Genomic DNA, 25,036 nt, shown 5'->3' on the forward strand with positions numbered 1-25,036 from the left:
AAAGTCACTGGCATCATTAATTGTTAAATGAATATTTAAAAGATCGCTGCAGTGGTGCATCTTGCCCTAAAGAGTGGAATGAAGGTTACATGCACATATTTCAATTCTTTAGCTGTTTCCCTTGATTTCACATTTCATCACTTTTGCTGTTTGTATTCCTTCTGTGATGCTGTGAGACAACTTCAGATTGGGTGTTACATGCCCTGAGGTTTGTTCATACTCATCACTCCAAAATATTTAAAGCAATATTTATAGCAATGCTGTAAGTACACAGTAAAAAAAAAAATATTCAAAGCTGCACACACTAAATTAACACTGGCATTTACTCATCCTTACATTGTTCCATGTCCAAACAAAAGAATACTTTTTTTGTAGAATTTCTTCATAGCTTACAGTGACCACATTTGTCAACATCCATAAAAAAAACCTGTAATGCTCTTTATTCTGAGTCTTCAGTTTATGAGGAACAGGCCAATATTTAAAGAGTTAGTTCACCCAAAAATGAAAATTATGTCATTAATGACTCCATGTCCAGAAAGGTAAGAAAACATCATCAAAGTAGTCCATGTGATATCATTTTGGTCCAAAAATAGCAAAAACTACGACTTTATTCAGCATTGTCTTCTCTTCCGGGTCTGTTGTGAGAGAGTTCAAAACAAAGCAGTTTGTCATATCCGGTTCGCGAACGAATCTTTCCATGTTACCGGATCTTCTTGAAACAGTTCACCAAATCGAACTGAATCGTTTGAAATGGTTCGCGTCTCCAATACGCATTAATCCACAAATGACTTAAGATGTTAACTTTTTTAATGTGGCTGACACTCCCTCTGAGTTCAAACAAACCAATATCCCGGAGTAATGCATGCACTCAAACAGTACACTGACTGAACTGCTGTGAAGAGAGAACTGAAGATGAACACCGAGCCGAGCCAGATAACGAACAATAGACTGACTCGTTCACGAGTCAAGAACCGTTTCTGTCAGACGCGTTCGATTCGAGAACCGAGGAGCTGATGATACTGCGCATGTGTGATTCAGCGTGAAGCAGACTGACACACAGAGCGTCTGAACCGAACTGATTCTTTTGGTGATTGATTCTGTGCTAATGTTATGAGCCCAGGTAAACCGAAGGCTTGCAGTCAACGCAAATGACGCCATTACGTCGAGCGCAAAAGAACCGGTGAACCGTTTTCTTCAACCGGTTTATTGAATCGAATTGTCTGAAACAACTACTGGTGATCCGAAAACCGATGCTACCAGTTCTTGATTCGTGAACGAGTCAGTCTATTGTTCGTTATCTGGCTCGGCTCGGTGTTCATCTTCAGGTCTCTCTTCACAGCAGTTCAGTCAGTGTACTGTTTGAGTAAATGAATTACTCTGGGATATTGGTTTGTTTGAACTCAGAGGGAGTGTCAGCCACATTTAAAAAGTTAACAGCTTAAGTCATTTGTGGATTAATGCGTATAGGAGACGCGAACCGTTTCAAACGATTCAGTTCGATTTGGTGAACTAGTTCAAGAAGATCCGGTTCTATCGAGTGATTCGTTCACGAACCGGATATCATTGAACTGTTGTGTTTTGAACTCTCTCTCACAACAGACACGGAAGAGAAGACAATGCTGAATAAAGTCGTAGTTTTTGCTATTTTTGGACCAAAATGTATTTTTGATGCTTCAACAAATTCTAACTGACCCTCTGATGTCACATGGACTACTTTGAAGATGTTTTTCTTATCTTTCTGGACATGGACAGTATACCGTACACACAGTTTCAATGGAGGGACTGAGAGCTCTCGGACTAAATCTAAAATATCTTAAACTGTGTTCCAAAGATAAACCAAGGTCTTACGGGTTTGGAACGACATGAGGGTGAAATAAATAAATAAATAATAAATAAAAAACCATGGTGGTCACATTGTTTAAATCACCTGAAGCTTCATATATTCTTGATATAAATTATAATTTCAAAATTTTAATATTTCGATTTTTAGAAGCAGTATTTGACATGGTTTGTATTTTGACCAGGACATGTTTCATTTTTTGCCTCCAGAGGGAGGTGAGAGGTTGTCTGTTCAGTATTAGTCTGAAGAAACCACAGACACTTCTCAGTTGTGTGGGGAAATGAAACACTGACGTAATATTCATGTGTAACCATGGAAACCTGCTGTATTACAGGATTCTGTACTTGGGCGTTGAACAGGACGGGTCACGTTTGTAGAGGGGTGTGTGGAGCACTCTTTGCTTAAAGTCTGGTTTGTTTTAAGATCTTTTCAGTCAGCAGCCAGTTTACTGAGCTGTTTTCTTGGTCACAGATTGCCGGCAGGAAAAACCATTAAAAGACTCCTTACACACACACACACACACACACACACACACACACACACACACACACACACACACACACACACTCACACTCCTCAGTAATGGCATATGGAGGAGTGGGACTGTATATTTCAGTCTGAAACATCTAACCTACATTCGATCTGCTAGTGTGTGTGTGTGTGTGTGTGTGTGAAGCAAATCCACCGTTGCGTGTCATGAATGTGTGTGTGGAGGAGGAGGTCACAGCTATTCCCACACACTGTATTTATGAATATGTATAAAAGGAGACGGCATTCCTGCATTACGTGTCTGGGCACTAGAATCATATTTATATTTCACTTTAGTGACGTCCATTGGCATTTCCACATACAGAAGTCTTGTCTGTTTTTCCATTCATACAAGAAGTGTATTGATGCTAGAGTCTTTTTTATTCTGTTTATATTTTGTTTTAGTTATGTCCGTCAGTTTAATTTTTATGTTAATTTCACTTGATTATTGTGTATATTTACTGTATATTTTACAGTGTGACTCATATCTCCGACTTTATTTCTTGCAATCGTAACATTATATCACACAACGTCACTTTATCGTTCATAAATGTGACTTAATTTAGCATAAGTGATTTTTGTGACTATTCTTTAATCATTTATATATCTTTATATCTCATGATTGTGACTTTATTTCTCATAATTGTGTCTTTAAAGGTATGTGTCTTTTTATTGTCACTTTATCTTTCACAATTGCGATTTTCTTTTGCATAACTGTAGCTTTATATTTCACATTGTGATTTTATATCTACAAATTGTGATTTTTTTTTTTTCAATTGCAACTTTATTTCAGATAATTGTAAATTTATATTTCGCAATTTTGCCTTTAGCCACTTTGTGGCTTAATAGTTTTTATAGTAGTGACTTTATGGTTTGTAATTGCAAATTTATTTTATGTACTGTGATTGTGACTATATCTCGCAATTGTGAATTATATTACACAGTGCGACTTTGTTTCTTGTAATTGTCACTTGTCATAATTGTGACTTTATATCACAATGGGACTATATATCTTACACTGTGATTATATTTCATATCTAAGGGCCGAAACAGGTTTATATAAAAAATATGAAAATTATGTCAGGCTGATTCAGGCTTAACAGAGAACATTTTATCAGTCTCTATCTTTACTTGATACTGTACACCTCTCTTTATGCCCCAGCACAGCAGGTTATTATGTGTAATGTAGCAATAAAAATTAAATCTCTCATGTCTGAACTATCATAATGGATGGGATCATTAGGCATCAGTAAATCTCCAACCTAATCTTTTACTCACTAAAATCAACATATATGTCCCATCATCATAATTCACAGCCCATTTTCGGTTCATAAATGACTAGTAGACTGCCACAATCACTCAACCACTTAAATGATAAAAACCCAAAAGCACCCAAATATGGGATTAGAAAGATTCAGGTTAAATTCAGACTAAAGGTGTGTTCTAGTTTAATTCACAGCTTCATGCAATACGTGTAAAATTATCTGTTCTGCCAGCTCCATCTGAATCCATTAAAGTGCATGAAGAAGAAAAAAGGCCCAGCGGGAGGGTAGAATTTAGACTGACTCATACACACTCACACAGTACCTCCCTGCCTACAATAAATCAGCGCACACACACCGTGACTCTCTCCATCCACTACACACAAGCTTTCCTCAATTTCCTTCTACCCCCTGCCACTGCACAGCAACGCATACACATACTGAAGCGTATACACACAGCAGCGCATACACATACTGTACAGCATAAGGCACTTACACTGACCTATTCACACACATACCGCACACACAGAGAGCAGAGCAGAGACAAGCACGAGTAGAGCCCGAGAGTGGACAGTGTGTGTGTGTGTGTGTGTGTGTGTGTGTGTGTGTGTGTTAAAACAGCTGAAGTGTAAACTGTTTTTGACTTAAGAATTCAAAACCAATAATGTGAACCATCTCGTGCAGCACTTTTAAAAGAACATGCATTTATCAGCAAATGTCACAGCTCTTTTAATACTATATATACTTAATTACACTTAACGTGAGATCAGTGTTTTATCAAAACCTAAGTATTGTGGCAGTTTAGTAATGGTATCAGGAAATACAATAGTACTTGGGGAGCATTTGCATGCATATATTTGTTGCATGTTGCATGCAAGGTAATCCAAATAACACCGCACTGAAAATTCAAGAGAAAAATGAAATTGTCATTATTTACTCACCATCATGTCAAACTTTGTGGAACTTAAACAGAATTCGAAAAAACAATACAAATAAAAAGTTAAAATACTTAAAGTATTGAAAAGAACTTAGGGTTTATTAGGGAAAGTATAGTGTTCTGGGTTTTTTTTTACTAAAATGATAACAAATATTTATGACAAAAGAACGTTTTTGGACCAAAAAGAGTTCTTTAAAATAAAATTAAATGATTTGTTGATGACTGTTCCAATTATTTCGATTTATTTTAGTGGTAAAACGGACTATATGTTTCATTGACACATACATGAAACTTTAACAAGAATGTATCCATGATCTCATGTTTGGAATCCAAACAAGATTCTATATGCAATCTTTTCACTTAAACTATTAAAAATAAAGGTTTGGGCATCGGTAGTTCCATGAAAAAACTTTCTATACCTTCTATGGAACCTTCAGAATATTCTAATTTTCTTCATATTCTTAGGGGGGAAATGGTTCTTTTAAGAACTGTTCAAATGAAGGTTTTGGGGAGAACCTTGTTTGCTTCTTCTATTTGCATTACTATATAAACGTTTTGGAAGTATTGGGGTTCTTTTGATTAAATTCTCAAAAAAAAAAAAATCTATCAATCAATAAATTCTATATGGAACCTCAACAGGGGTTACAAATATGACGCCACTGATATGATCCTTAAAAGTTCAATATGAAATCATTTCTTCTAAAAGTGCATGGTACTATTTGGAAGTTGTATATTTTATGCATTTATTTATTTAAGACAAGTGCCATTGTAGGACCATGGTATTCTTGAAGTAAAATACTACGATGTATCATTAATTTTAGAAAGTACCATGGTTTTACCATGTGATAACATTACTGTACATAGTACAGCCAGTGCCACAATGCGTTCATTACCTTGTGTTGTTTCCACACAGCGGCCAGGGGCTTTACGTCATGTTTGCCGTGTTTGCCCTCCTCCAGACACTGGTAGCACACGGGGGTCTTGCAGCTGACGCAGTACATGCTGTAGTTCTCGGCTTCGTGAATCACGCATGTCGCCTGTGCGCGCGCGGAGGCGCGGGCCGGCTGCGCGGTCCCCGCCTGCGCTTGAGTCGGCGGCAGCAGCCGGTGTTTGGCCAGCGGTCCGCGGGAGGGGTGGCAGCGCTGCTGGCACGGAGCGCAGTAGAACACATCGCACTGCTCGCACATCACCGTGGCGTCCACCGGGTTGCGGTCGCACAGCTGGCATTTGACGGAAGCGGCGCGGCTCTGCTGGTAGCGGGACACGATCGCCTCCAGCAGCCGGTTGCGCTGGAAGCCCCGGAGCCCTCGCTCGTCCAGGGACACGCTGCGGTGGCACAGCGGACAGGTGATGGAGCAGTGGCGGTGCACCAGCGCGGGGGGGAACACGCGCACTCCGTTGGGGGACTTCAGGCACGGCGTGTATGAGCCGTAGCCGCTGTCCGTCTCGCTGTACATGCTCATCTTGTCCATATCCAGATAGTCATAGTCAACACCGGAGCATCGGTTCTGCGGAGGGGTCTCTCCCTCCGGGGTCTGCACGATGATATTCCGGGCACACGCCAGGCAGACATTATGAGAGCACGGTAAAATAATCGGCTCCTTAAAGAGAGATCCGCAAACCGGGCATTTCAGTTCTTCTTCCATCGTGTCCATAAACGCACTGGCACGCGCAGCCGTTCAATGAAACCAGAGCAGCACTACAGACGCGGACAGCTCCCGTGACCCGCTCCGCGCATGCGCAGTCACAGAACGCTTGTGGGCGTTGTAGTCACTAGGCACTAGATACCCGCTGCGTCAGTTGACCTCTTAAAAACTACAACTCCCTCAATTCCGCTAATTAAACGCGGCGAGAAGAATTTGTATTAAAATCCCGTATTCAAGGGTCAAGGTTTGGGGGGTGGGGTGGGGGGGGGGGGGGGGCTAATTTGCAATTTAAAGAAGCCCCTGTGTAAACAACCCTGTCAAAGGAGGACAGGCTTTGTAATTGTGACGGCATCCGAGAGAGCTGACCAGTAGCCTATTTCTGTGAATGACCGTAAATAATGAGAAAAAATGAATTTTTCACTGCGAGCATCGGGCTGTTTACAGTCCATCCTGCCCACACAGTCTAATTACAGCACTTCACCACACATCCATCACCAACACCCCCACACCACAGGTTCTCTATTGAATGGTAATTGGGAATATATATATTTGGAGTTATGGTGATGTGTGTCATTTCATATCATCTCATGCACTCACAAATAGTATAATTTTTTAAAAGTTTTAGGTCCCATTTTATTAATAATAATAATATATATATATATATATATATATATATATATATATATATATATATATATATATATATGTGTGTGTGTGTGTGTGTGTGTGTGTGTGTGTGTGTGTGTGTTTTCACACACAGAAGGAAAACAAATGAGTCAAATTTTGAGAAAAGGATAGAAAACTTTTGTGCAATTGTGTTTGAAATATTTATTTGACAATTTTGACAATTGAATTGGTGGTGAGGAGGCACATGCTATTTTTCTTTTTCACATGTCTGGTGTTGTTCAGAGGCACGAGACTGATCCAAGAGATTAGGTTGGGGGTCTGCCAAGAGAAAATGAACTCCTGTCATAACCCACAGGGTGACGCACACCTAGAATACTGAAAAACAGGCATCAGTGTTGTGTGTGTCAGTGCAAGCCAGACTGCAACAAATAATGAAATTAGATTTTCTTGCATGCATTAAAGTTCTTGTTTCAAATTGATTTAGAAATTAATTTAATAGCCTTATTTAAAGGGCTCATATGATGCGATTTCAGTTTTTCATTTCTATTTGGAGTCTTACAAAATCTTGGTGCATAAAGAAGATCTGTAAGGTTTCACAGACTAAAGTCTCAAATCCAAAGAGATATTCTTTATAAAAGTTAAGACTCGTCCACAACCTCCTAAAACGTCTCGTTCTAAAATGCCCCCACATCTGTACGTCACTTTATGGGAAGATTTGCATTACGGCGCCCAGATGTTCACGCAAATAAACAAGGCTTTCCTTTTATTCTCGTTATAGTGTTGTTTTTGCCACCACCACCATGTTGTATGGATTCTGTGTGTGGATCACAGGATTGGCTTTCACCGTGGACGAAGCGGAGTCCAGCCCTGGGACAGGGCATCAAAGTATGGTGAGGGGCGTAACATTTCCGTCACATGCTTGAGGTATTCAGCCAATCACAACGCACTTGATAGCTGGCCAATCAGATCACACCTCGCTTTTCAGAACGATGAGCTTTGTAAAAATCGACGTGTTTCAGAAAGGCAGGCCTCAGAGGAGAAACAATAATGTACATTATGTGGAAAATAATCTGTTTTTTTTTTTATCTTCAACCGCATAAACACATTTCATTACATCAAATACACAAAATAATGTTCTTTTAAGCATCATATGACCCCTTTAAGTCTCAAGAAGAGTGTCAACACCTCAAAACTTTTCCTTTATAATATTATTATAAAGTTTAATTAAAAGTTTTCTGTTTATTTTGTGTCGGAAGGGTTAAAACAACAAAAATACAATACAAAAAGACAGTGTGAATATTTGATCAAGGATATGAAGTCTGGCAGAGAACAGAAACAGCGGTATCAAAGAGAGAGAGAGAGAGAAAAAAAAACAGATGAAAGGGGGATATTTTTAATAACCCTGGGTTATTGTCAAGACTCTTGGTTTGGGATTTTTAACAGAGCCTTGCTTTTATTGAACAATTCCCTGTACACCAGGGGGCACCACATTTAAAAGCTTTGACATCTGGAGCACAGAATCAAAAGAACAGAGCATATTCATGTTAGCGAGTTTAATGCAACTTGCTTTTTTTAACAGGTGTTTACTAGTTTGTGTACAAAAATACATTCAAAAGGAAGCAGTATAAACAAAAGTGTTTTCATCTTTACATTCGTCTTTTTGTTTGATTGAAATGACAAATTAAATGCAATTCTTTACATTTTATTTAGAGGGGCAATGTTAATTTCTATATAGTCAAGTTTAATAATAAACAGTTCATTATAAATGACTAAAGAACCAACAGCTGACTTCTCTACAAAGCACAAATAAAACAATTCATATTCTGAAGTGTTATACAGTTGATATAGAGCCACAGAACGAAAAATAAAAGGTAATTGCCATTTTTAAAAAAACACGATTCTGACTTTTTTCATCACACTTCTGAGAAAGAGAACATATTTCGAAATATAAACTCAGAATTAAAGTTAATTTGCATTTTAAATTATACGTTTATAGCCCATTCTGAGGAGTTGGAATTGTAATAGTCACCTTTATTTATATAGTACTTTAAACAAAAATATAATTAAACAATACAATATATATAATATATAAACTCACAATGATGAGAAAAAAAACAACAATTGAGATAAAAAGTTATAGGTTAGTCACAAAACGCTTTTACGTTATTTATTTTTTTGTACATATTTTTCTTACATCAGTTTAAGTCTTGTCTGAATCTTGTCTCAGCCTGAAAAACATTCAGAATTGTGAGATAAAAAGCCGCAGTTATCTTTTTTCCTTTTATTGTGAGGCAGAAACACAAACATAACAGTGAAAATTCTGCCATTTATTCACCCTCCTTCTGTTTCAAAGCCATATGCTGTTATCTGAAGGCTAATTCTGAATTTTTTGCGAGTAAAAAAATGACAGAATGTCTATTTTCAGTCAACTATTTCTCTAAAGAGTGTGCGAGGTTTCGGAGTGCATCACAACAACGAAAATGAGTCATTTGAGTGCAATGTAGTGCATTGTATTGTGATTTGGAGACCTAAAGTGCATCAGCAGTCTCATTCATTCGTTCACGTCCACCCACATCTCTATTAAACAACGGACATGGTGCTGTCGGGGTTGACCCTGACAGACCGAGAGCCCTTCCTCAGATCCTGGAGCTGTTTGGCTGGTTTCCCTACTCCCTCCTCAAACCTCCTCTCCACAACAGGAAGCACCGTCTCATGCAGGAACGACGCGTTCTGCAGAATAAAGGCCTTTTTCTCGGCCTCCTGCTCGCAGCGCAGGCTGTAGTCCACATGCTGCACCGCCACCAGTATGATCTCCCGCAGGCTCTCCAGAAACACCATGTGCAGCTCGGGGAAGTACAGCTTCAGCCCTTCCTCCAGGAAGGCTATCATCTGCTTGGTGAAGGCCACAATGGTGTAGCTCAGGTTAACCCAGCAGTCTTCTCCCGTATACTGGTCGAAACTGCTGATCCCACAGCTTTGCATTTCGTCCTTGAGCTTGGCCAGAGCTTCAGGGGTCATGAGGTTCATCCTACGCCACATCTCCTCGGAGTTACGATGCCTCGTTGCTTCTATGATGATGTCCTTCTGGCTTTGGAGAGCTGCTCTGATGTATTTCACAAGTAACGATTGTAAAATGAAGGTCAGATCCAAGCCAATCTCGCTCAGCTGCATGCAGTGCTCGCCGGCGAACTTCACGCAATCTGCAGCGGTGCTTAAGCTTTCTTTGCTGTCAAACACCTGCTTGCTGAAGGCATCTACGAACATCTTCATCACCGAGCGAGACCAGACCACGAAGGAGGAGTAGCAGCCAGTGTTGCCTGCGAAATCAGTCTCAAACTCCCTGGCGGTTTCAAGCAGGCTCGTGAAGAAGATGTTACAGAGCTTCTGGATGTAAAGCAGCGTGGCGCCCTCAATGCGAAGCTGCCTGACGGCGGTTTGGACGGCCACCGCTCTGTTTTTCAAAAACAGCTCACAGGCCTTCGTGGACTGTCCCAGGCGGACAAGCTGAGAGACGGCGCGCCGTGTGGCTTTCGGTCCTCCACGGAGCGAGCGATCCGGCGAGAGCTCGAACACCAGGACCTCGGTCAACTGTCGAACACGCTCATCCACCTTCCTCCTCAGCTCCTTCACTCGTGGACTCACCGGTTGCTCCTTCAGATATTCGTTTAGCTTATCCAGAAGATCGACAGCACCCTCAAAGTCTCTCTGAGCGATACACACGTCAAGGTCTTCTGGAAGCTCCTGGATCCATTCGGGACTCAGATCCACCAATTCCTCCGAACCCAGAGGCTCATCCTCGTCAAATGGGTTTGTGGAGACTTCCTGTCTGACCGGCGACGTTGGCACCTCCTCTTCCTTTTTGTGTTGGTCTTTTGACACTTTGTTTTTCTTCGTTTCCTCCAGAATCTCCAGCCACTCTTTCTTGATCTTGCTGTTCTCGGCTTTGAAGATGCGGATCTCGGGGAACATGAGGATCTTGAACATGTCTTTCATCGGAGGGTTGTCTTTCACGTTCACAACCGCGAAGCTTTGTAGATCATACAAGGCATTGTATTTGTATTTGACGGCTCCGCGTCTGTTGGGAAGCCAGGTTGCGATGAGCAGGCAATCGTTCATCAGAAAGGCGTGAACCTTTTGGATCTGTGACATGTTGTCTGCGTCATACTCCAGAAGATCCCCGTTATAGACCAGATATCTGCCCGGGGTTTCCATGATGTTCTTGCATCCCTCCACTTTTTCCAAAAGCGTGGTGAGGGTTCTTTGTTTGATCTCTTCGGTGTCCTTTGGGAAGGCTGCGAGCATCTCTTTGGCCGCTTGGTCTTTATCTGTGGGCAGGAGAGACTGTGTTATGCTCTCCATGATGCTCTTCTGCTCAGTGAGAATGTGGCTCAGCTGATACATCTCACTTTCCAAGTAAGAAATCTCCTTGGCTGTCTCAATAAACTGCCTGTAGTTTTTATAAACATTTTTCTTCAGGTTTTGTGCAGTTTCGTCGGCGAGAGTTTGTATTTTCTGACGGTGTTCTTGTAGATCCCGGTCCCCGTCCGACTGCTGCGAGAGCTGCTTCACATACGACTGAGGATCAAAATTAGGGGATTCCAGCAACTTACGCAAACGGTTCCCGGTGTCTGTCATTTTTTTAAGATGTTGAAATGTATGGATTAAACACAAATACGAGGATAAGTGTGTGAAAATCAGCTGCAGAGCTGATCGCTTCCTCAACAGGAAGCGCGCGACGCCTCCCCGTGACGTCACATCACATGACGAGCGAACGCTTCAAAATACTGACCATAACAAAGAAGAGAAGAAAAAAGATTCACTCACTTATATGTTTGATTAGTTTAATGTCGTTTGGTGTTGATGTCTATATTATATGCATAATAAGTAAATAAATAAAAAGCTTGATTACAAAAAAAGAAGGAAAAACAACATGTTAACAAGTTATAAATTTAAAAAAAGATGTTCAAATATGTCATTATACCCATTTGAGTTAAAAATAAATAAATAAATAAATAAATAACAAATAAGTGACATCTTTTTGGGAGCAAGAGTTGAGAGTAAAATTAATGAATTACTTAAAGGGAATGTTTTTCACCATGACGGTTGGTATCCGATATTCGTTCCAATATAATGAATGAATAATTAATAATCAAATTACAAATAATTAACAAATGACGAATAAAATGACAAACAACAAATAATTATACGATTTGTTGTTGTTTGTGTGCATCTAGCGTCTCTTTCCTGCATGCTACGGGTTGTTATTTTTGTAGCGCTGTTTTTATCTGTTTGCATATTGTAACATCCACAAGTCCCAAGTGTTGCACTGTTCATGCATATAACGCAACATTATAAAGAAAAACTAGACTTAAAAATACATTTCCCAGCATTCCCAACACTGTGTAACTTTACGATTGGCCAACAATCGTATTTTTTTTCATAGGACTCTAGTGGAAATTTCTCTCAAAAAATGTATGATCACTGTCACGATTAATGGGTTTATGAGGAGTTCAAGGGACACAAGCCGCTGCTGAAGCTCAGACCCCGCAAAGATCTTGTACAGGTTGCTTACGCATGATCAAAATAGAATCAAATCCACCCCCATTTAAACTCCTTAAACATATAATTATTTTAGGTCTGAAATGTTTCAGTTTAATTTTTTTATAATTCTTTTAATGAAATTAACATTAGAATACCATTTTTCATTTTATTAGATAAAAATGTACTGCATATGATACATAGGGCTTCTGACGAATGCTTATTTGTTTATCTCTCAGTCATCTTTGTATTGCTTTGCATTATATGTTTTGCCCCCACAAAAAAAAAACACAATTATATTTGATTATGAAACTAAGAATTAAATAATATTTTATTAAGACACATTATTGGGAGATATAGAGTGTCAACTGATATTTACAGTATATGCATTTATGTATGTAGTCTGTTGTACGCTGTTGTAAAAACCTCATTGATTACATTATAGCTATTGGATTTTCATCTTTTGGTCATATAAATATCTTCTGCACTAAGTTGCATATTTTTTGCATATGTTTGGGCCTCTGATTAAAAGTGTTTTTTTTTTCTCAGGGTATGAGCACTGTATTCTTCTCACTATATCATATTATATGGACCATAAAAGTATGTATTAAATATGATACAAAACGTCAAATGTATGCAACTGGTTTGACTACATTTTGAAGGTTCCATTAAAAAGGGATTTTTCAGGATATTATTTCATATGTCAGGCTTTACAGGGTTAAAACATGTTTTGGTCTTATTGTGCACAATCCAACACTACACTTTATTCTATTTCTAAATTAAAAAGAAAAAAGGCTGCTTTTGTAATCGATCGTTGAAATATAGTAACTTGTTCCATCCCTTCAGCATCTTTTTCCTTTCTGCTTTATGTGAGGAAAATTCAAATTCTCATTTACTTTTATTGTGTTTTCCACTTTCCATCGAATAATGTGCCCTAAATGTATTTCTTGATTGGTTACTGTTTCTGTTTCTTTCCACAGACTCTTCTTCATGAGATGATCCACGCTCTTCTCTTTGTGACTCAAAACAACAGATATCGAGATGGCCATGGTCCAGAGTTCTGCAAACACATGAACAGAATCAACCAAGCAAGCGGCACTAACATCACTGTAAGATGCATCTCTGATATTAAACAATATCCAGTTTAACGTTGCCGTTTCCGGGATCCAAATGCGCTATCATATCCGAAAAATCATCATCCTTACCTTTATTTCCATAAAGTCCGGGACACCATAATCTGAAGACTGTAGTGTAGACCGTGAGTTTTTAAAAGATTAAAAGAACACGGCTGTTGAGATCGTGTTCTGTACTTAAGAAGTGCTTAGTGTTTAACCTCAAGAATATGAATGACACCAGACTCTGTGCTGTAATATCTTCTTTTCACCGATATATCACTCCTTTCACGATGAGGTGGACGTGTACAGTCAGGTAAGAAAGTCATGTGGATCAGATTCAGATCGATGATCAAAACACAGATGGAGTAGATCGAGTCCATCAACACATTTAATGCTTTCACAGTCCTATACCACTTCTTGGTTCCAGTTTTGATTCATATGCTGTTTAATGCTTTGTGATTGTGTTATTTTACATACACAATCGCTTGATTCTGCTTCTTCGCCGTATTTTGATCTTGTTTATATAGACCTTGTTTAAGAGCAAATGCTAAATATGCTAAATAAAAGAAATATTTTGTAGGTGAAGGATGTGAATTCTACACCACTTTTCTAGAATAGTGATTCTTCAAATAGTGTTCAAAATAGGTAAAATTCAAATCATATTATATTTTCCGTAATTACTATAAGATACCGACATTCAGTTCAGTGCTCTGTGGCAATGATGTTAATGCCAAAATGACTCATGCATTTCTGTAATCAGTAGACGGAACTGCTACCCAACAATTATAGACGTTATACTTAATAATCTTGCATTGTCCCATTGTTGATCAGTGGCTGAAATACATTTTACTTTTGAGGTCGCTGCCCTTTTAAGTTTTTCCATATGATGTTTTAGAGGTCAGGTATTGCAGGTGGCAGCTCTTGGAAAATCCAGAGTGTACAAGTAGTGATTACAGGTTGTACAAAGGTTTCACGAACACAAACCCTGTCTGCCATTGGTCAAACAAACAAAGTCATGTAATGTCAGGTAATCCCAACACAAACTAATTCCATTGGTTGACCCAGTGTTGCAATATCAAGTTGCTCAAACAAACAAAGAGCCCCACACTGTATGCTTTTCTGGACAACAAGAAATCAGAAATCTCATTCCATTCAGTGGGAAAGGGTTTATTCTTGGAGAGAACACACAGACTTCTGCGGACAAGCAGAGTCAGAGTCCTCCTAAAGCTCAACCCGAATCTCTCGCCTCTCCTCTTGACTCACCGCTTCTTCCAAGACTACAGCCCATCGAGGCAAACTCGTTCAAAAGAGTCAGCTCAGGTGCATCGAATGTTCCCAGCAGGAAGTCTGTTTGTAACACTAATGCCTTCATCAATGTCAGTGGCTCAAAATCAGTGGCTTAGGAGACAAGCAGAGGTCGGTACAAGATCACTTCCAGTCCATAGTCTTCAAATCTCTAGAGAGAGCAGCCAGTGCGACTCGTTCCTCCAAGCCTGCCATGGATGCTTCAACAGCAAAACCGGCTAAATACAATGGACCATCTTCGTCTAGCGCCTTAGACGGGCAAACTAGCTTGATCAATAACCATCACTCATACAGTGCCACAGTGCCAGAGTCGCATCTCTCCAAATATTTTGGAAGCAGTGCTCAAAGTTTGAAAAATTTGAAAATCTTTGAAAGCCCCCAAAAGTCTGAAACTGGCACACCGGCTAACTTTTCTAAGCTCTTCAGAAGTAACCAAAATCCTGGATCAGTTGCTACAAGCTCAGGATTCCGAATCACTGGCAGTCCCCGGAGTTCCCGTACTTCCACAACTACCTCAGAGTCCAGTTCTAAGCACTCTGGAGGCTCCCAAAAGTCTGAATCCAACTTTCCAAGCCCTAGACTCTTTGGTAGCCCCATGGACATCAGGGATGACGCCTTCAGGAGCCAAGAAGAGATCATGGGAAGAGCATAAATCTGAACATATCTTTGATTCCTTCCAGCGGACAAATGACAAGTCCGCCACGTCCACAGTGCAGTCTACAGACACGGTTCTGATCAGCAAGTCACCGTCCACTGCCCCATGTGCCACAGCAAAAGAGTCCACAATTAATGAACATTTGGATTCCTGTCTAGTCACTGAAAGGATGTACAGGCCACAGGGGTCTATGGTATTCGCTCATATCTCAGGTGCAGCTTTGAATAGAAACATAAAATATAATTTTATTTCATAGTGGTGAGATCTTTTTATTCCAGTGCAATAGCTTTAAGCAATACAGGTCCTTCTCAAAAAAATTAGCATATTGTGAAAAAGTTCATTATTTTCCATAATGTAATGATAAAAATTAAACTTTCATATATTTTAGATTCATTGCACACCAACTGAAATATTTCAGGTCTTTTATTGTTTTAATACTGATGATTTTGGCATACAGCTCATGAAAACCCAAAATGCCTGTCTCAAAAAATTAGCATATTTCATCCGACCAATAAAAGAAAAGTGTTTTTAATTCAAAAAAAGTCAACCTTCAAATAATTATGTTCAGTTATGCACTCAATACTTGGTCGGGAATCCTTTTGCAGATTTGGAGGCCCAGGATGCTTCGATAGCGGCCTTAAGCTCATCCAGAGTGTTGGGTCTTGCGTCTCTCAACTTTCTCTTCACAATATCCCACAGATTCTCTATGGGGTTCAGGTCAGGAGAGTTGGCAGGCCAATTGAGCACAGTAATACCATGGTCAGTAAACCATTTACCAGTGATTTTGGCACTGTGAGCAGGTGCCAGGTCGTGCTGAAAAATGAAATCTTCATCTCCATAAAACTTTTCAGCAGATGGAAGCATGAAGTGCTCCAAAATCTCCTGATAGCTAGCTGCATTGACCCTGCCCTTGATAAAACACAGTGGACCAACACCAGCAGCTGACATGGCACCCCAGACCATCACTGACTGTGGGTACTTGACACTGGACTTCAGGTATTTTGGCATTTCCTTCTCCCCAGTCTTCCTCCAGACTCTGGCACCTTGATTTTCGAATGACATGCAAAATTTGTCCAAAAGTCCAGTGCTGCTTCTCTGTAGCCCAGGTCAGGCGCTTCTGCCGCTGTTTCTGGTTCAAAAGTGGCTTGACCTGGGGAATGCGGCACCTGTAGCCCATTTCCTGCACACGCCTGTGCACGGTTGCTCTGGATGTTTCTACTCCAGACTCAGTCCACTGCTTCCGCAGGTCCCCCAAGGTCTGGAATCGGTCCTTCTCCACAATCTTCCTCAGGGTCCGGTCACCTCTTCTCGTTGTGCAGCGTTTTTTGCCACACTTTTTCCTTCCCACAGACTTCCCACTGAGGTGCCTTGATACAGCACTCTGGGAACAGCCTGTTCGTTCAGAAATTTCTTTCTGTGTCTTACCCTCTTGCTTGAAGGTGTCAATGATGGCCTTCTGGTCAGCAGTCTTACCCATGATTGCGGTTTTGAGTAATGAACCAGGCTGGGAGTTTTTAAAAGCCTCAGGAATCTTTTGCAGGTGTTTAGAGTTAATTAGTTGATTCAGATGATTAGGTTAATAGCTCGTTTAGAGAACCTTTTTATGATATGCTAATTTTTTGAGATAGGAATTTTGGGTTTTCATGAGCTGTATGCCAAAATCATCAGTATTAAAACAATAAAAGACCTGAAATATTTCAGTTGGTGTGCAATGAATCTAAAATATATGAAAGTTAAATTTTTATCATTACATTATGGAAAATAATGAACTTTATCACAATATGCTAATTTTTGAGAAGGACCTGTAGTTCTTAAAATAAAAGTCATTGGTAGCACAATACCCTAAAAATAGTGTCACATTGCCTTTTGTACTTTTGTGCAGTTACTGACTTATTCTACCTATATTATGTAAATGAGAGCGTTTGCATCATGGGAAGAATGCTGGACGTGATTGACCGCTTGGATGAAACTGAGTGAGTGGTTTAAAGAGGCGTCACTCACTGTCCTTGATGTCCGCGCTTCATGTACTGAATTTTGCACGCATTCGGGTGTCCTCTGTGGGATTTAGATGTGCTTAGCTTTCTGCCGGATCAGGCTTTACAAGGTCGCTTACATCTCTGTGTCATCAATAACAGCTCTGTCAGGTTAGCATTGATTGGGGCGGAGCTTGTCCCACCTTCTGCATAATCATTTCACATCTACTTTGTGCCCTAGAGCAGGGGTTTTCAAACTGTGGGTCGCGACCCACTCGTGGGTCACGGAATGGAACAAGGTGGGTCGCACAAAGTCACTTGGCTGCAGCTAATTTTGCGTTTCAATGACACACAGACACTAACACAGTTCAGTCTAGGGCTGCACGAATGTGACGAGTGGGGCGGGGCCTAGTGCCATGGGAACAGAGCTAGGCCGGTGGAGTGATTGGGAAATGAGCAACACTCACCGGTCTCAAGAACCACGGAGGAGATCGGAAAGATACAAAAGAGGAGCGATGACAGTGAAGGACGAGAGAGGACCAGGCCTGGGTTTTATTTTGTGTTTGTTTTTTATTTGTGCACGGCAGTCATCCGAGAGGGGCTGTCGCGCTGTTTTGTGTTTATTTGGTTATTAAAACTTTGTTTGATTGTCCGCCGGTTCCCACCTCTTTCCACGAAGGAGTCATCGAGGCGGTGGGCTGGAGTGAGTTCGCCCCCCCCCCCCCCCCCCCCCCCCCCCCCCCCGGCAACTCACTCCAGCCCACCACATCGAGCACCCTCGGCGGCAGACTCCTTCGCCCTGCTCGATGGCACTGCGGATTCACCCCAGCGGCGAAGGATCTTCGGCAGCGCGCCCCTCCTTCCTCCCTGGCTTCGGCACCAGTGTAAAACATTAAAATCTTCACAATCACAGGAAGAAGGAGGCGGGAACTGGGAACCCACTCATCACAACGATATAGCCCACCAACATTAATAATGAACTGCAATATCCTTAGTGTGATTTTCAAATTGCAATTAAGTCCGTGTGCGTTGCGTGTTTTGAAGGTCTCAGAGCAATGTCATTAAAAGGTTCAATCGGTCTTTTTTTACCTATTTCACAATTATTTTAATCTCCAAACTGTTTTAGATAGTTCTGCTTTGCTTCTTATGCTTTTCTAAAAAAGTGTTGGATTGTGCTCCGTTCTCGCCGACACACACGGAAGGATCATGAATGCAACAAAACACAGCAGCGCAGATCACACTTCACTGGAGTGAGCCTGCTTCACGTTTTTATGGACACTACATATTTTAACGCCAGTAAACAAAAATTAAAACTTGTAAATTTGTAGTGAAATTTTCAGTTGTACTCTAAAATAAAATGGTTATTTTTCTTAAATACTTAATTTCTGTCATAAAAATTTTAAGTAAGATTAGGTTTAAAGTAATTTCACTCGTTGTTTTTTTTTTTTTTTTAATATTTTGGTGGGTCGTGAAATATATTACACTTGTCTAGGTGGGTCGTGGAATGGAAAAGTTTGGGAACCACTGCCCTAGAGGAATGCGCACGTGCAAAAACTAACCCCACCCAGAAATGAGTATTGGGTGTGCAGGTTAAAACCTCCTGATGTGATAATAGTCACGATATATTGTTAAGTCACGAGTATTGTTGTGTTTCAGAAACAATGCCTGATGACGAGTTCACGCTGCTCAGATTACCTGTAGAACACACAGATGTTGCTTTTGGCGTGGTTCACTTATAGGCCCGTGAGCGTAACATCGATTTCCCTTCGTAAAATTGATTTGTTTAGTGTTTGAGATGCTGCAGGCGTCAGTGATGTCATTCGTAATGTATGCATGCCGTTTTAACAAGCACTACAGGTTCGCCAGGCAAACCCTGCTGTTACTGCATCATTATCTGTTAGGAGCGAAACTTTGCACAATTCATTGTTGGCCAATTTAAGGCGCAACTTTTTCGTTTCAAAATGGTTTTATTGACACTCTGTTTTAAGAAAAAAGTGAGAATTTTATTAAGTGGTTGTAAATGTTTGTATGTGGATATGTGGAAGTGGATTTTCTATCATGTTTCAAAATTGTGCCTGATTTATTTTTGACTCATTTTGCCTGTAAACTTTTGTAGTTAACTTTGTTGAAATATGTTGAAATGTTCTATTAAGTATTTCGGTAGCCCTTTGTCTTTGTGAAAAACTCTTTTGTTTACATATTTTAATTGAGTTTTACATTGATCATTCTGAAACCTTTTTAACTCTGTAACATTTTCAAAACGAATGTGCTAGTTTGTAATTTTAAGAAACTATTACAGAATAAAGTAAACGTGGGGGGAGGAATATATCCGACCAAAAAAAAAGGTCAGATATATTCGAAAGTTTGGAAGGAACTTGTTCATGAATATTCAATTCGAATCATTTGTCTATTGGCGAAGTTGAATTAATTTGAACTTGAGTACCGTATTTTTAAAATGCCGTGTCCTGCTTGAGATGCTGCAAAAAGAACAATAGAAAAGTGAAGTGCAGTGCACTTTTTTTTACTTCTTTTACCTTGAGCACTGCGGGGTTTTTTAACACTGCGCAAGATGCTGCGAAAGACCTGAGAGTCAAACACGTCCATGTGGCATGTGTTGACACGGTGGAATAAAAACGCATTCTGTGTGAATGGCCCCTTACAAAACATGTTGAGGTCAAGCTAAATTTCATTTCATTGTGGAAACAATATAACAGGATTGAAATAAGAGCTAAAGTTTTTAAAGATTAAGCACTGACTGATTTTGTGTCATTTTATCACAGAGGACTAAAAGTTTTAGAGTGACATAAACCAACTAATACCACAAAAAAAAAAAAATAATTTCATAATAATTTTTTTATTATGACACAATGTCTTCATGGTCAGATGTTTATCTTACAGCACTCTTCTCATGAGTCTCCAACACATAGCACAGTTTTAACCTTAGTGTGGATTTCATTTTTTATGTTCATTTTGCATATGAATGCGTGTTCATTGGTTGGTAAAGGTGGCGAGAAATTTAGCAGCTTTGTCTTAGTGTGTGCACATGCTGTCTTTGTTCTGGCCTCATGTCAGTGCTTTGTGTCCAGCTGCAGCTGGGTGTGTGTTGTGTCGTTGGGGCAGTCAGTGGCTGCTCGTGGTCACCATCTGCCCGCTGCTGACACCTTTGTTCTGTGTGGGGATTGACCTCACCCAGAGTCAGTTCATCTGACCATATCCTGCCAATGTGCTCTTCAAGCCAAGGTCTGAGCTGCCATTAGAGGACTGTGATCTGGATTTAACCCAGTAATCAAAATACCAATACTAAAGGACAATATAACAACATAGATGCAACACATTTGTATTTATAAAAGTATGTATATGTTTTTTAACACTTCTTGAAGTGAATATATTTGAAGCATATGTTTATATACAAATATACTTAAAATATACACATTTTTTATAATGTTTGAGAGCAGATCACAAAAGCTTTATTTTTTATTATTATTTTCATTTATTTAATCTTTTTTCATTAATTCAACTTTTATGTTATGTATTTATTTTACTTTTTGTTTTATTATAATTTAGTTGTTGTTAAAATTATTATCATTTTTTAACAGGTCAGTACCAGTATGATATTTTGTACATTTAAATGATGAATATAATAAGTATTAATGTTTAAGTTTTTGAGTACAAAATCTTTGGGCTTTTTATTTATTTATTTTAACAACGTTTATTTAAAGATACTTGTGTTTTGTTTTGTTTTTAAAAAGGTCAGTAGCAAATCCAAATATTATACATGTGATGAAAATCTAGGTTACCACACAATATTTTGGTCTGTGCTTTGATCGGATTAAATTCAGAGTAAAATATTTTAAGTGTGTGTTGTTTTTTCTTAAAATCAAAGGTTTTGTTTATTTGTTTCCAAAGAGGTCAGCAGCAAACCCAAATAATATTATGTATATTTAAAATAATAATACATTTAATTAAATTGAGAACAAATTGCAAAATCTTTGGTCTTTTATTTATCTGTGTTTTAACTTATGTTTTATTTTATTTACTTATTCACTTTGATTTTTTTTTTTTTTATTATATTATTATTTTGTTTTTTCCTAATATCCCTTTTTTGTTTTTGTTTTTCAAACAGGTCAGTAGCAAGTCCAAAAAATGTAGGTTACCAGACAATAGCTCTGGCTGCGCTTTGATCGGAAGAGAAGATTAATCCAGAACTTAATGCTCATTAATATTCAATGACCTCGCTGTCCGTCATTGGCGGCCACGCCCAGTCTGCTCTGGGGCTCTTTAAATCGACAGGAAGTGAGAGTTGCAGCCTTACAGATTATAGTGTTGCTCGGAGTAGCGGCTGTTATATGGATTTTTCGACGTCAGGGTGTAAAGGTCTTTAAGAAAAGTACCCCATGCCGTTACTGTCCACAGTCCACTCGTCTGTGAGCAGAGCGTGTTATCTGTGGATGTTAGTATGAATGGTAAGGCTGGGACTGGTGCAGCGGGCGGTGTGCTGGCCTGTATCGAGGGTCTTCCGCCGCTGCCCAAGAGCCTGAGCGGACTGCTCAACTCCAGTGGCGGCTCGTGGAGAGAGATGGAGAGGATGTATGTGAAAAAGACCATGATTCAGGACGACTTGAGCCGAGGAAGGAATAACACGGACAATCTGCTGGCGAATAAACCAGCAAGCCTGGATGCCGCCCTTGCTTTGCTCAGAAAAGAGATGGTAAGGGTGCAGAATAGTGAGCAACAGCTGTTCTCCGACTGCAGGCGTTCATTTAACTTGTCAGTGAATGTGTTTTGAAACCTAGTGACCTTCCTATCTAGTCAACATCTTTGGACAGCGTAGTCACAAATAGAACTCTTTTGCAGGGACTCGAATCGATTGGAAAGTTCGAAAGAAACTGAACGGTCATATGAAGAGAATTGAATGCACAGATTTATTCTAATGTTCGCCACTAGTCTCTAATGACCACAAATGATCGCTTCGAATAATTTGAAAGTGACTGTGATCCTGGAAAATGATAGATTTTTTTAATACTCGTGATTCCCAGTTATATTAGACTCTTATGTTCTGACTTCTGCTTGTAATGGCCTAATATTATTGTTGTTATTATTATTATTTGAACACCCCTTTGATTCCCATTAGAATGTTCCGATTGTGCAAGTGATGCCCAAAATATCCAATTCAGATGTTTTCAATGTACTTGTGATGCACAAAATGCTAGTTTGTGATGCACCAAATGTTCACGTCAGATTTTTTTGGAACCTGCAATCCTAAGTGTTTAATTTGAATGTTTTAACACTCATTTATTCTCCTAGTAGAACAATGTTCGATTCGTTTTTTTTTTTTCAGTTTCACCTGTGATGAACTAAATTGTTCAGTTTCGTACATCCGTAACCTTGCGGTGATGCACCAAAAAATAGCTTTGAATGTTTTGAAAGTGAACCTGAACTTTAAATTTTGTTTTAATTTGAATTTTTAAAACCGCTTCTCAACAGTGTTCGATTCAATGTTCCGACTGCGCGCGTGATGAACAGAAATTGTTCGATTCCTGTGTTCGGTTCGCACACTCGAAACTCAGCTTAAACATTTAAAAACAACAGGTTGTGTTTGAATCTATTTTTTTCTTTTGTAAGTAACACTTAAACCACCACTGGGTAAGGATCAAATAATTACAATATCAGAACAAAGCTAGACCTAAAGAACAGAAGGTTTGGAATGCAAACACAAAATATACATTACTGATTTCAATGAAAATGTTTTGAGTCCCTTTGTTGTAGTGTGCATGAGTTGTCCCTCTGATGTTTCCAGAAGCACTCATCAGAGTTTGTTTGCACAGGTGGGTCTGCGGCAGCAGGACATGTCCCTGCTCTGTCAGCTCTGGTCCCTTCACGAGTCCATCCAGGAGTACAAGGGCAGCTGTCAGGACCTCTCTGCTGTGTCCAGTGCGGATGGACCCTACGGGATGGACAACGGTTATTTCGATGAAGATGAGGAATATTATACTGAGTCCGGTATGACGCCAGCCGAGACGCCTGATGGAAACGACACCTCTCCTAAAAACGGGACATCCAAAGACGGCTGGATGCATGACTCGTTCCAAATCACAATCTAAAACACTTGACTTCTTTTCTTTAATGAAAACAAGCTGTGCCATAATTTAGTTTGCTGGCATTAAGTTTTACAGCAGACTTTTTCTATAGTAAATATAATTGAGAATTATTATTTATTGTGTAATATGCTCCATACAGTAGTATTTTTCCCCTCTGAATTAATCAACATTGGAAATTTTATAAGATCTTTTTTTATAAGGGGAGAAGCATATCATTTCATAACGATGTTTACACTAAATCATGTTAAACTTGTGTTGATGAATTTATAGACATTGGTTTTGATGCTAAAAAGTCTTATTTCTCTTTGAGCAATCGCTCGCTGGGTGCTTGCAGGTTTTGTTTTTACTGAAAATATGAATCCTGAATATGCTGGAAATGCTACCTGTTCTTTGCTGAAATGTAATCCAGGGTATAACCAGCACAAAGAGCTTGAAACAGCATCACCAAAACAAGACGCAATGTCCCAGTTTACTCGTTGCATTATGTATTGTGTAACTCAGTATGAACATGCTGTATCTATAAGTAAATCGATATCCAGCTCCATAGCATTTCCCTCTCACCTTATGCAAACCTATTCTAGATCATGTATTGTAGAGGTTTATTTATTTACTTACAGTATAATTGCTGCTTGAGTTCAGTCTTCCATTGTGCATATCATGGGAGTATTATCATGTCTGTTTTTACTCAAATGTCAAGGCTTCCTGTATTCATAATGAGAGATAATAAACGTTGTTTTTAAGTACAAATGTCCATGAAATCCACTAAAAGGTTTCAGTGTATATGCATATCATAGCATGCCATAATGTAAGCATTTAATACATATTTTCTTGATGTGTTAGTGAACTGAATGCCTGGATTTCAAAATGTGCACCGTTATGGATCATCTAATACTGTGATCGAGAACTGATAATCATCAGAGTTTCTACTACAAGAATATTAATATCGGCAGATAGAGAATCTCTTCTACCTCTTGTGTGTTTGACGTCTGAAAACTGTTTTCCCACACTAGCAGATACAAACAAGTGGATCTTTTTTTTATTCCCAGCATTTAAAGAAGTCCTGATTCGATTTCAACGTCTTTTACAATGGATAACTTTCTTATTTGGTTTGATTCGGAGTACAAAACTGTAAAGATCTTGTTATGCAACCTTCAAGGCTTTAGGTGCATTGACTAAAATCAGCACTGAACTTCACCCATTGTGCCTTGACACACCTCAGCTTTGAATCCAAGTTTTTTTTGCCATCTCTGGCCCATGCATCATTTTAGTCCCTCTTAATAACAGGAGAAAGTTCCACCCAGAAATGTCTCCTGATGATCTACCACCCTGCCGTCATTTATTGCTATGATTCTGCATGGAAATTCCCACTCGAATTTTGTAATTGTTTTGCACAAAGATGTTAGATGGCGTTTGTGTGCTCGACTTGTTTTTGGTCAATCTGTTCTTGAATGCTTTTCAAAATTGTCAAATGTGTTTAAGTGCGAAACAGTGCATTTATGAGATTTGACCTGA

The 25,036-nt window shown here is 39.4% G+C and overlaps 3 protein-coding genes and 1 pseudogene across 4 annotated transcripts in view; 2 read left to right on the forward strand and 2 right to left on the reverse strand.

Annotated features, from left to right (window-relative positions):
* The window catches only part of LOC132092717 (E3 ubiquitin-protein ligase TRIM9-like), a 38,622-nt gene extending 32,350 nt beyond the window's left edge, over positions 1–6,272 (reverse strand). For both annotated transcript variants that reach the window (XM_059499073.1, XM_059499072.1), the window contains exon 1: positions 5,461–6,272. In XM_059499073.1, the coding sequence (XP_059355056.1) occupies positions 5,461–6,222 (762 nt within the window). In that variant the 5' untranslated portion in view covers positions 6,223–6,272. The remainder of the gene's footprint in view (positions 1–5,460) is intronic.
* A 2,871-nt stretch (positions 6,273–9,143) lies between these two features.
* Positions 9,144–11,584, reverse strand: LOC132092718 (exocyst complex component 8-like). The gene has a single exon (XM_059499074.1). The coding sequence runs from the start codon at positions 11,473–11,475 to the stop codon at positions 9,421–9,423; it is 2,055 nt and encodes a 684-aa protein (XP_059355057.1). The 5' UTR covers positions 11,476–11,584; the 3' UTR covers positions 9,144–9,420.
* Positions 11,585–11,936: 352 nt separating this feature from the next.
* LOC132091979 (DNA-dependent metalloprotease SPRTN-like) lies at positions 11,937–20,634 on the forward strand (annotated as a pseudogene).
* Positions 20,635–21,705: 1,071 nt separating this feature from the next.
* On the forward strand, positions 21,706–24,262 carry LOC132092719 (protein FAM89A-like). Its single transcript, XM_059499075.1, has 2 exons — positions 21,706–22,134; positions 23,252–24,262. The coding sequence occupies exons 1-2, from the start codon at positions 21,883–21,885 to the stop codon at positions 23,525–23,527; spliced, it is 528 nt and encodes a 175-aa protein (XP_059355058.1). The 5' UTR covers positions 21,706–21,882; the 3' UTR covers positions 23,528–24,262.
* Positions 24,263–25,036: the final 774 nt, after the last annotated feature.

This window comes from Carassius carassius, chromosome 18 (assembly GCF_963082965.1).
Source record: "Carassius carassius chromosome 18, fCarCar2.1, whole genome shotgun sequence".
NCBI classification, from domain to species: Eukaryota; Metazoa; Chordata; class Actinopteri; order Cypriniformes; family Cyprinidae; genus Carassius; species Carassius carassius.

Excerpts from the sequence above, each read along its gene's own strand:
- LOC132092719 (XM_059499075.1), top strand. The coding sequence starts at position 21,883 with ATGAATGGTAAGGCTGGGACTGGTGCAGCGGGCGGTGTGCTGGCCTGT. Across the intron at positions 22,135-23,251 it reads CTTTGCTCAGAAAAGAGATG|GTGGGTCTGCGGCAGCAGGA; the intron begins GTAAGGGTGCAG and ends TTGTTTGCACAG.
- LOC132092718 (XM_059499074.1), bottom strand. The coding sequence starts at position 11,475 with ATGACAGACACCGGGAACCGTTTGCGTAAGTTGCTGGAATCCCCTAAT.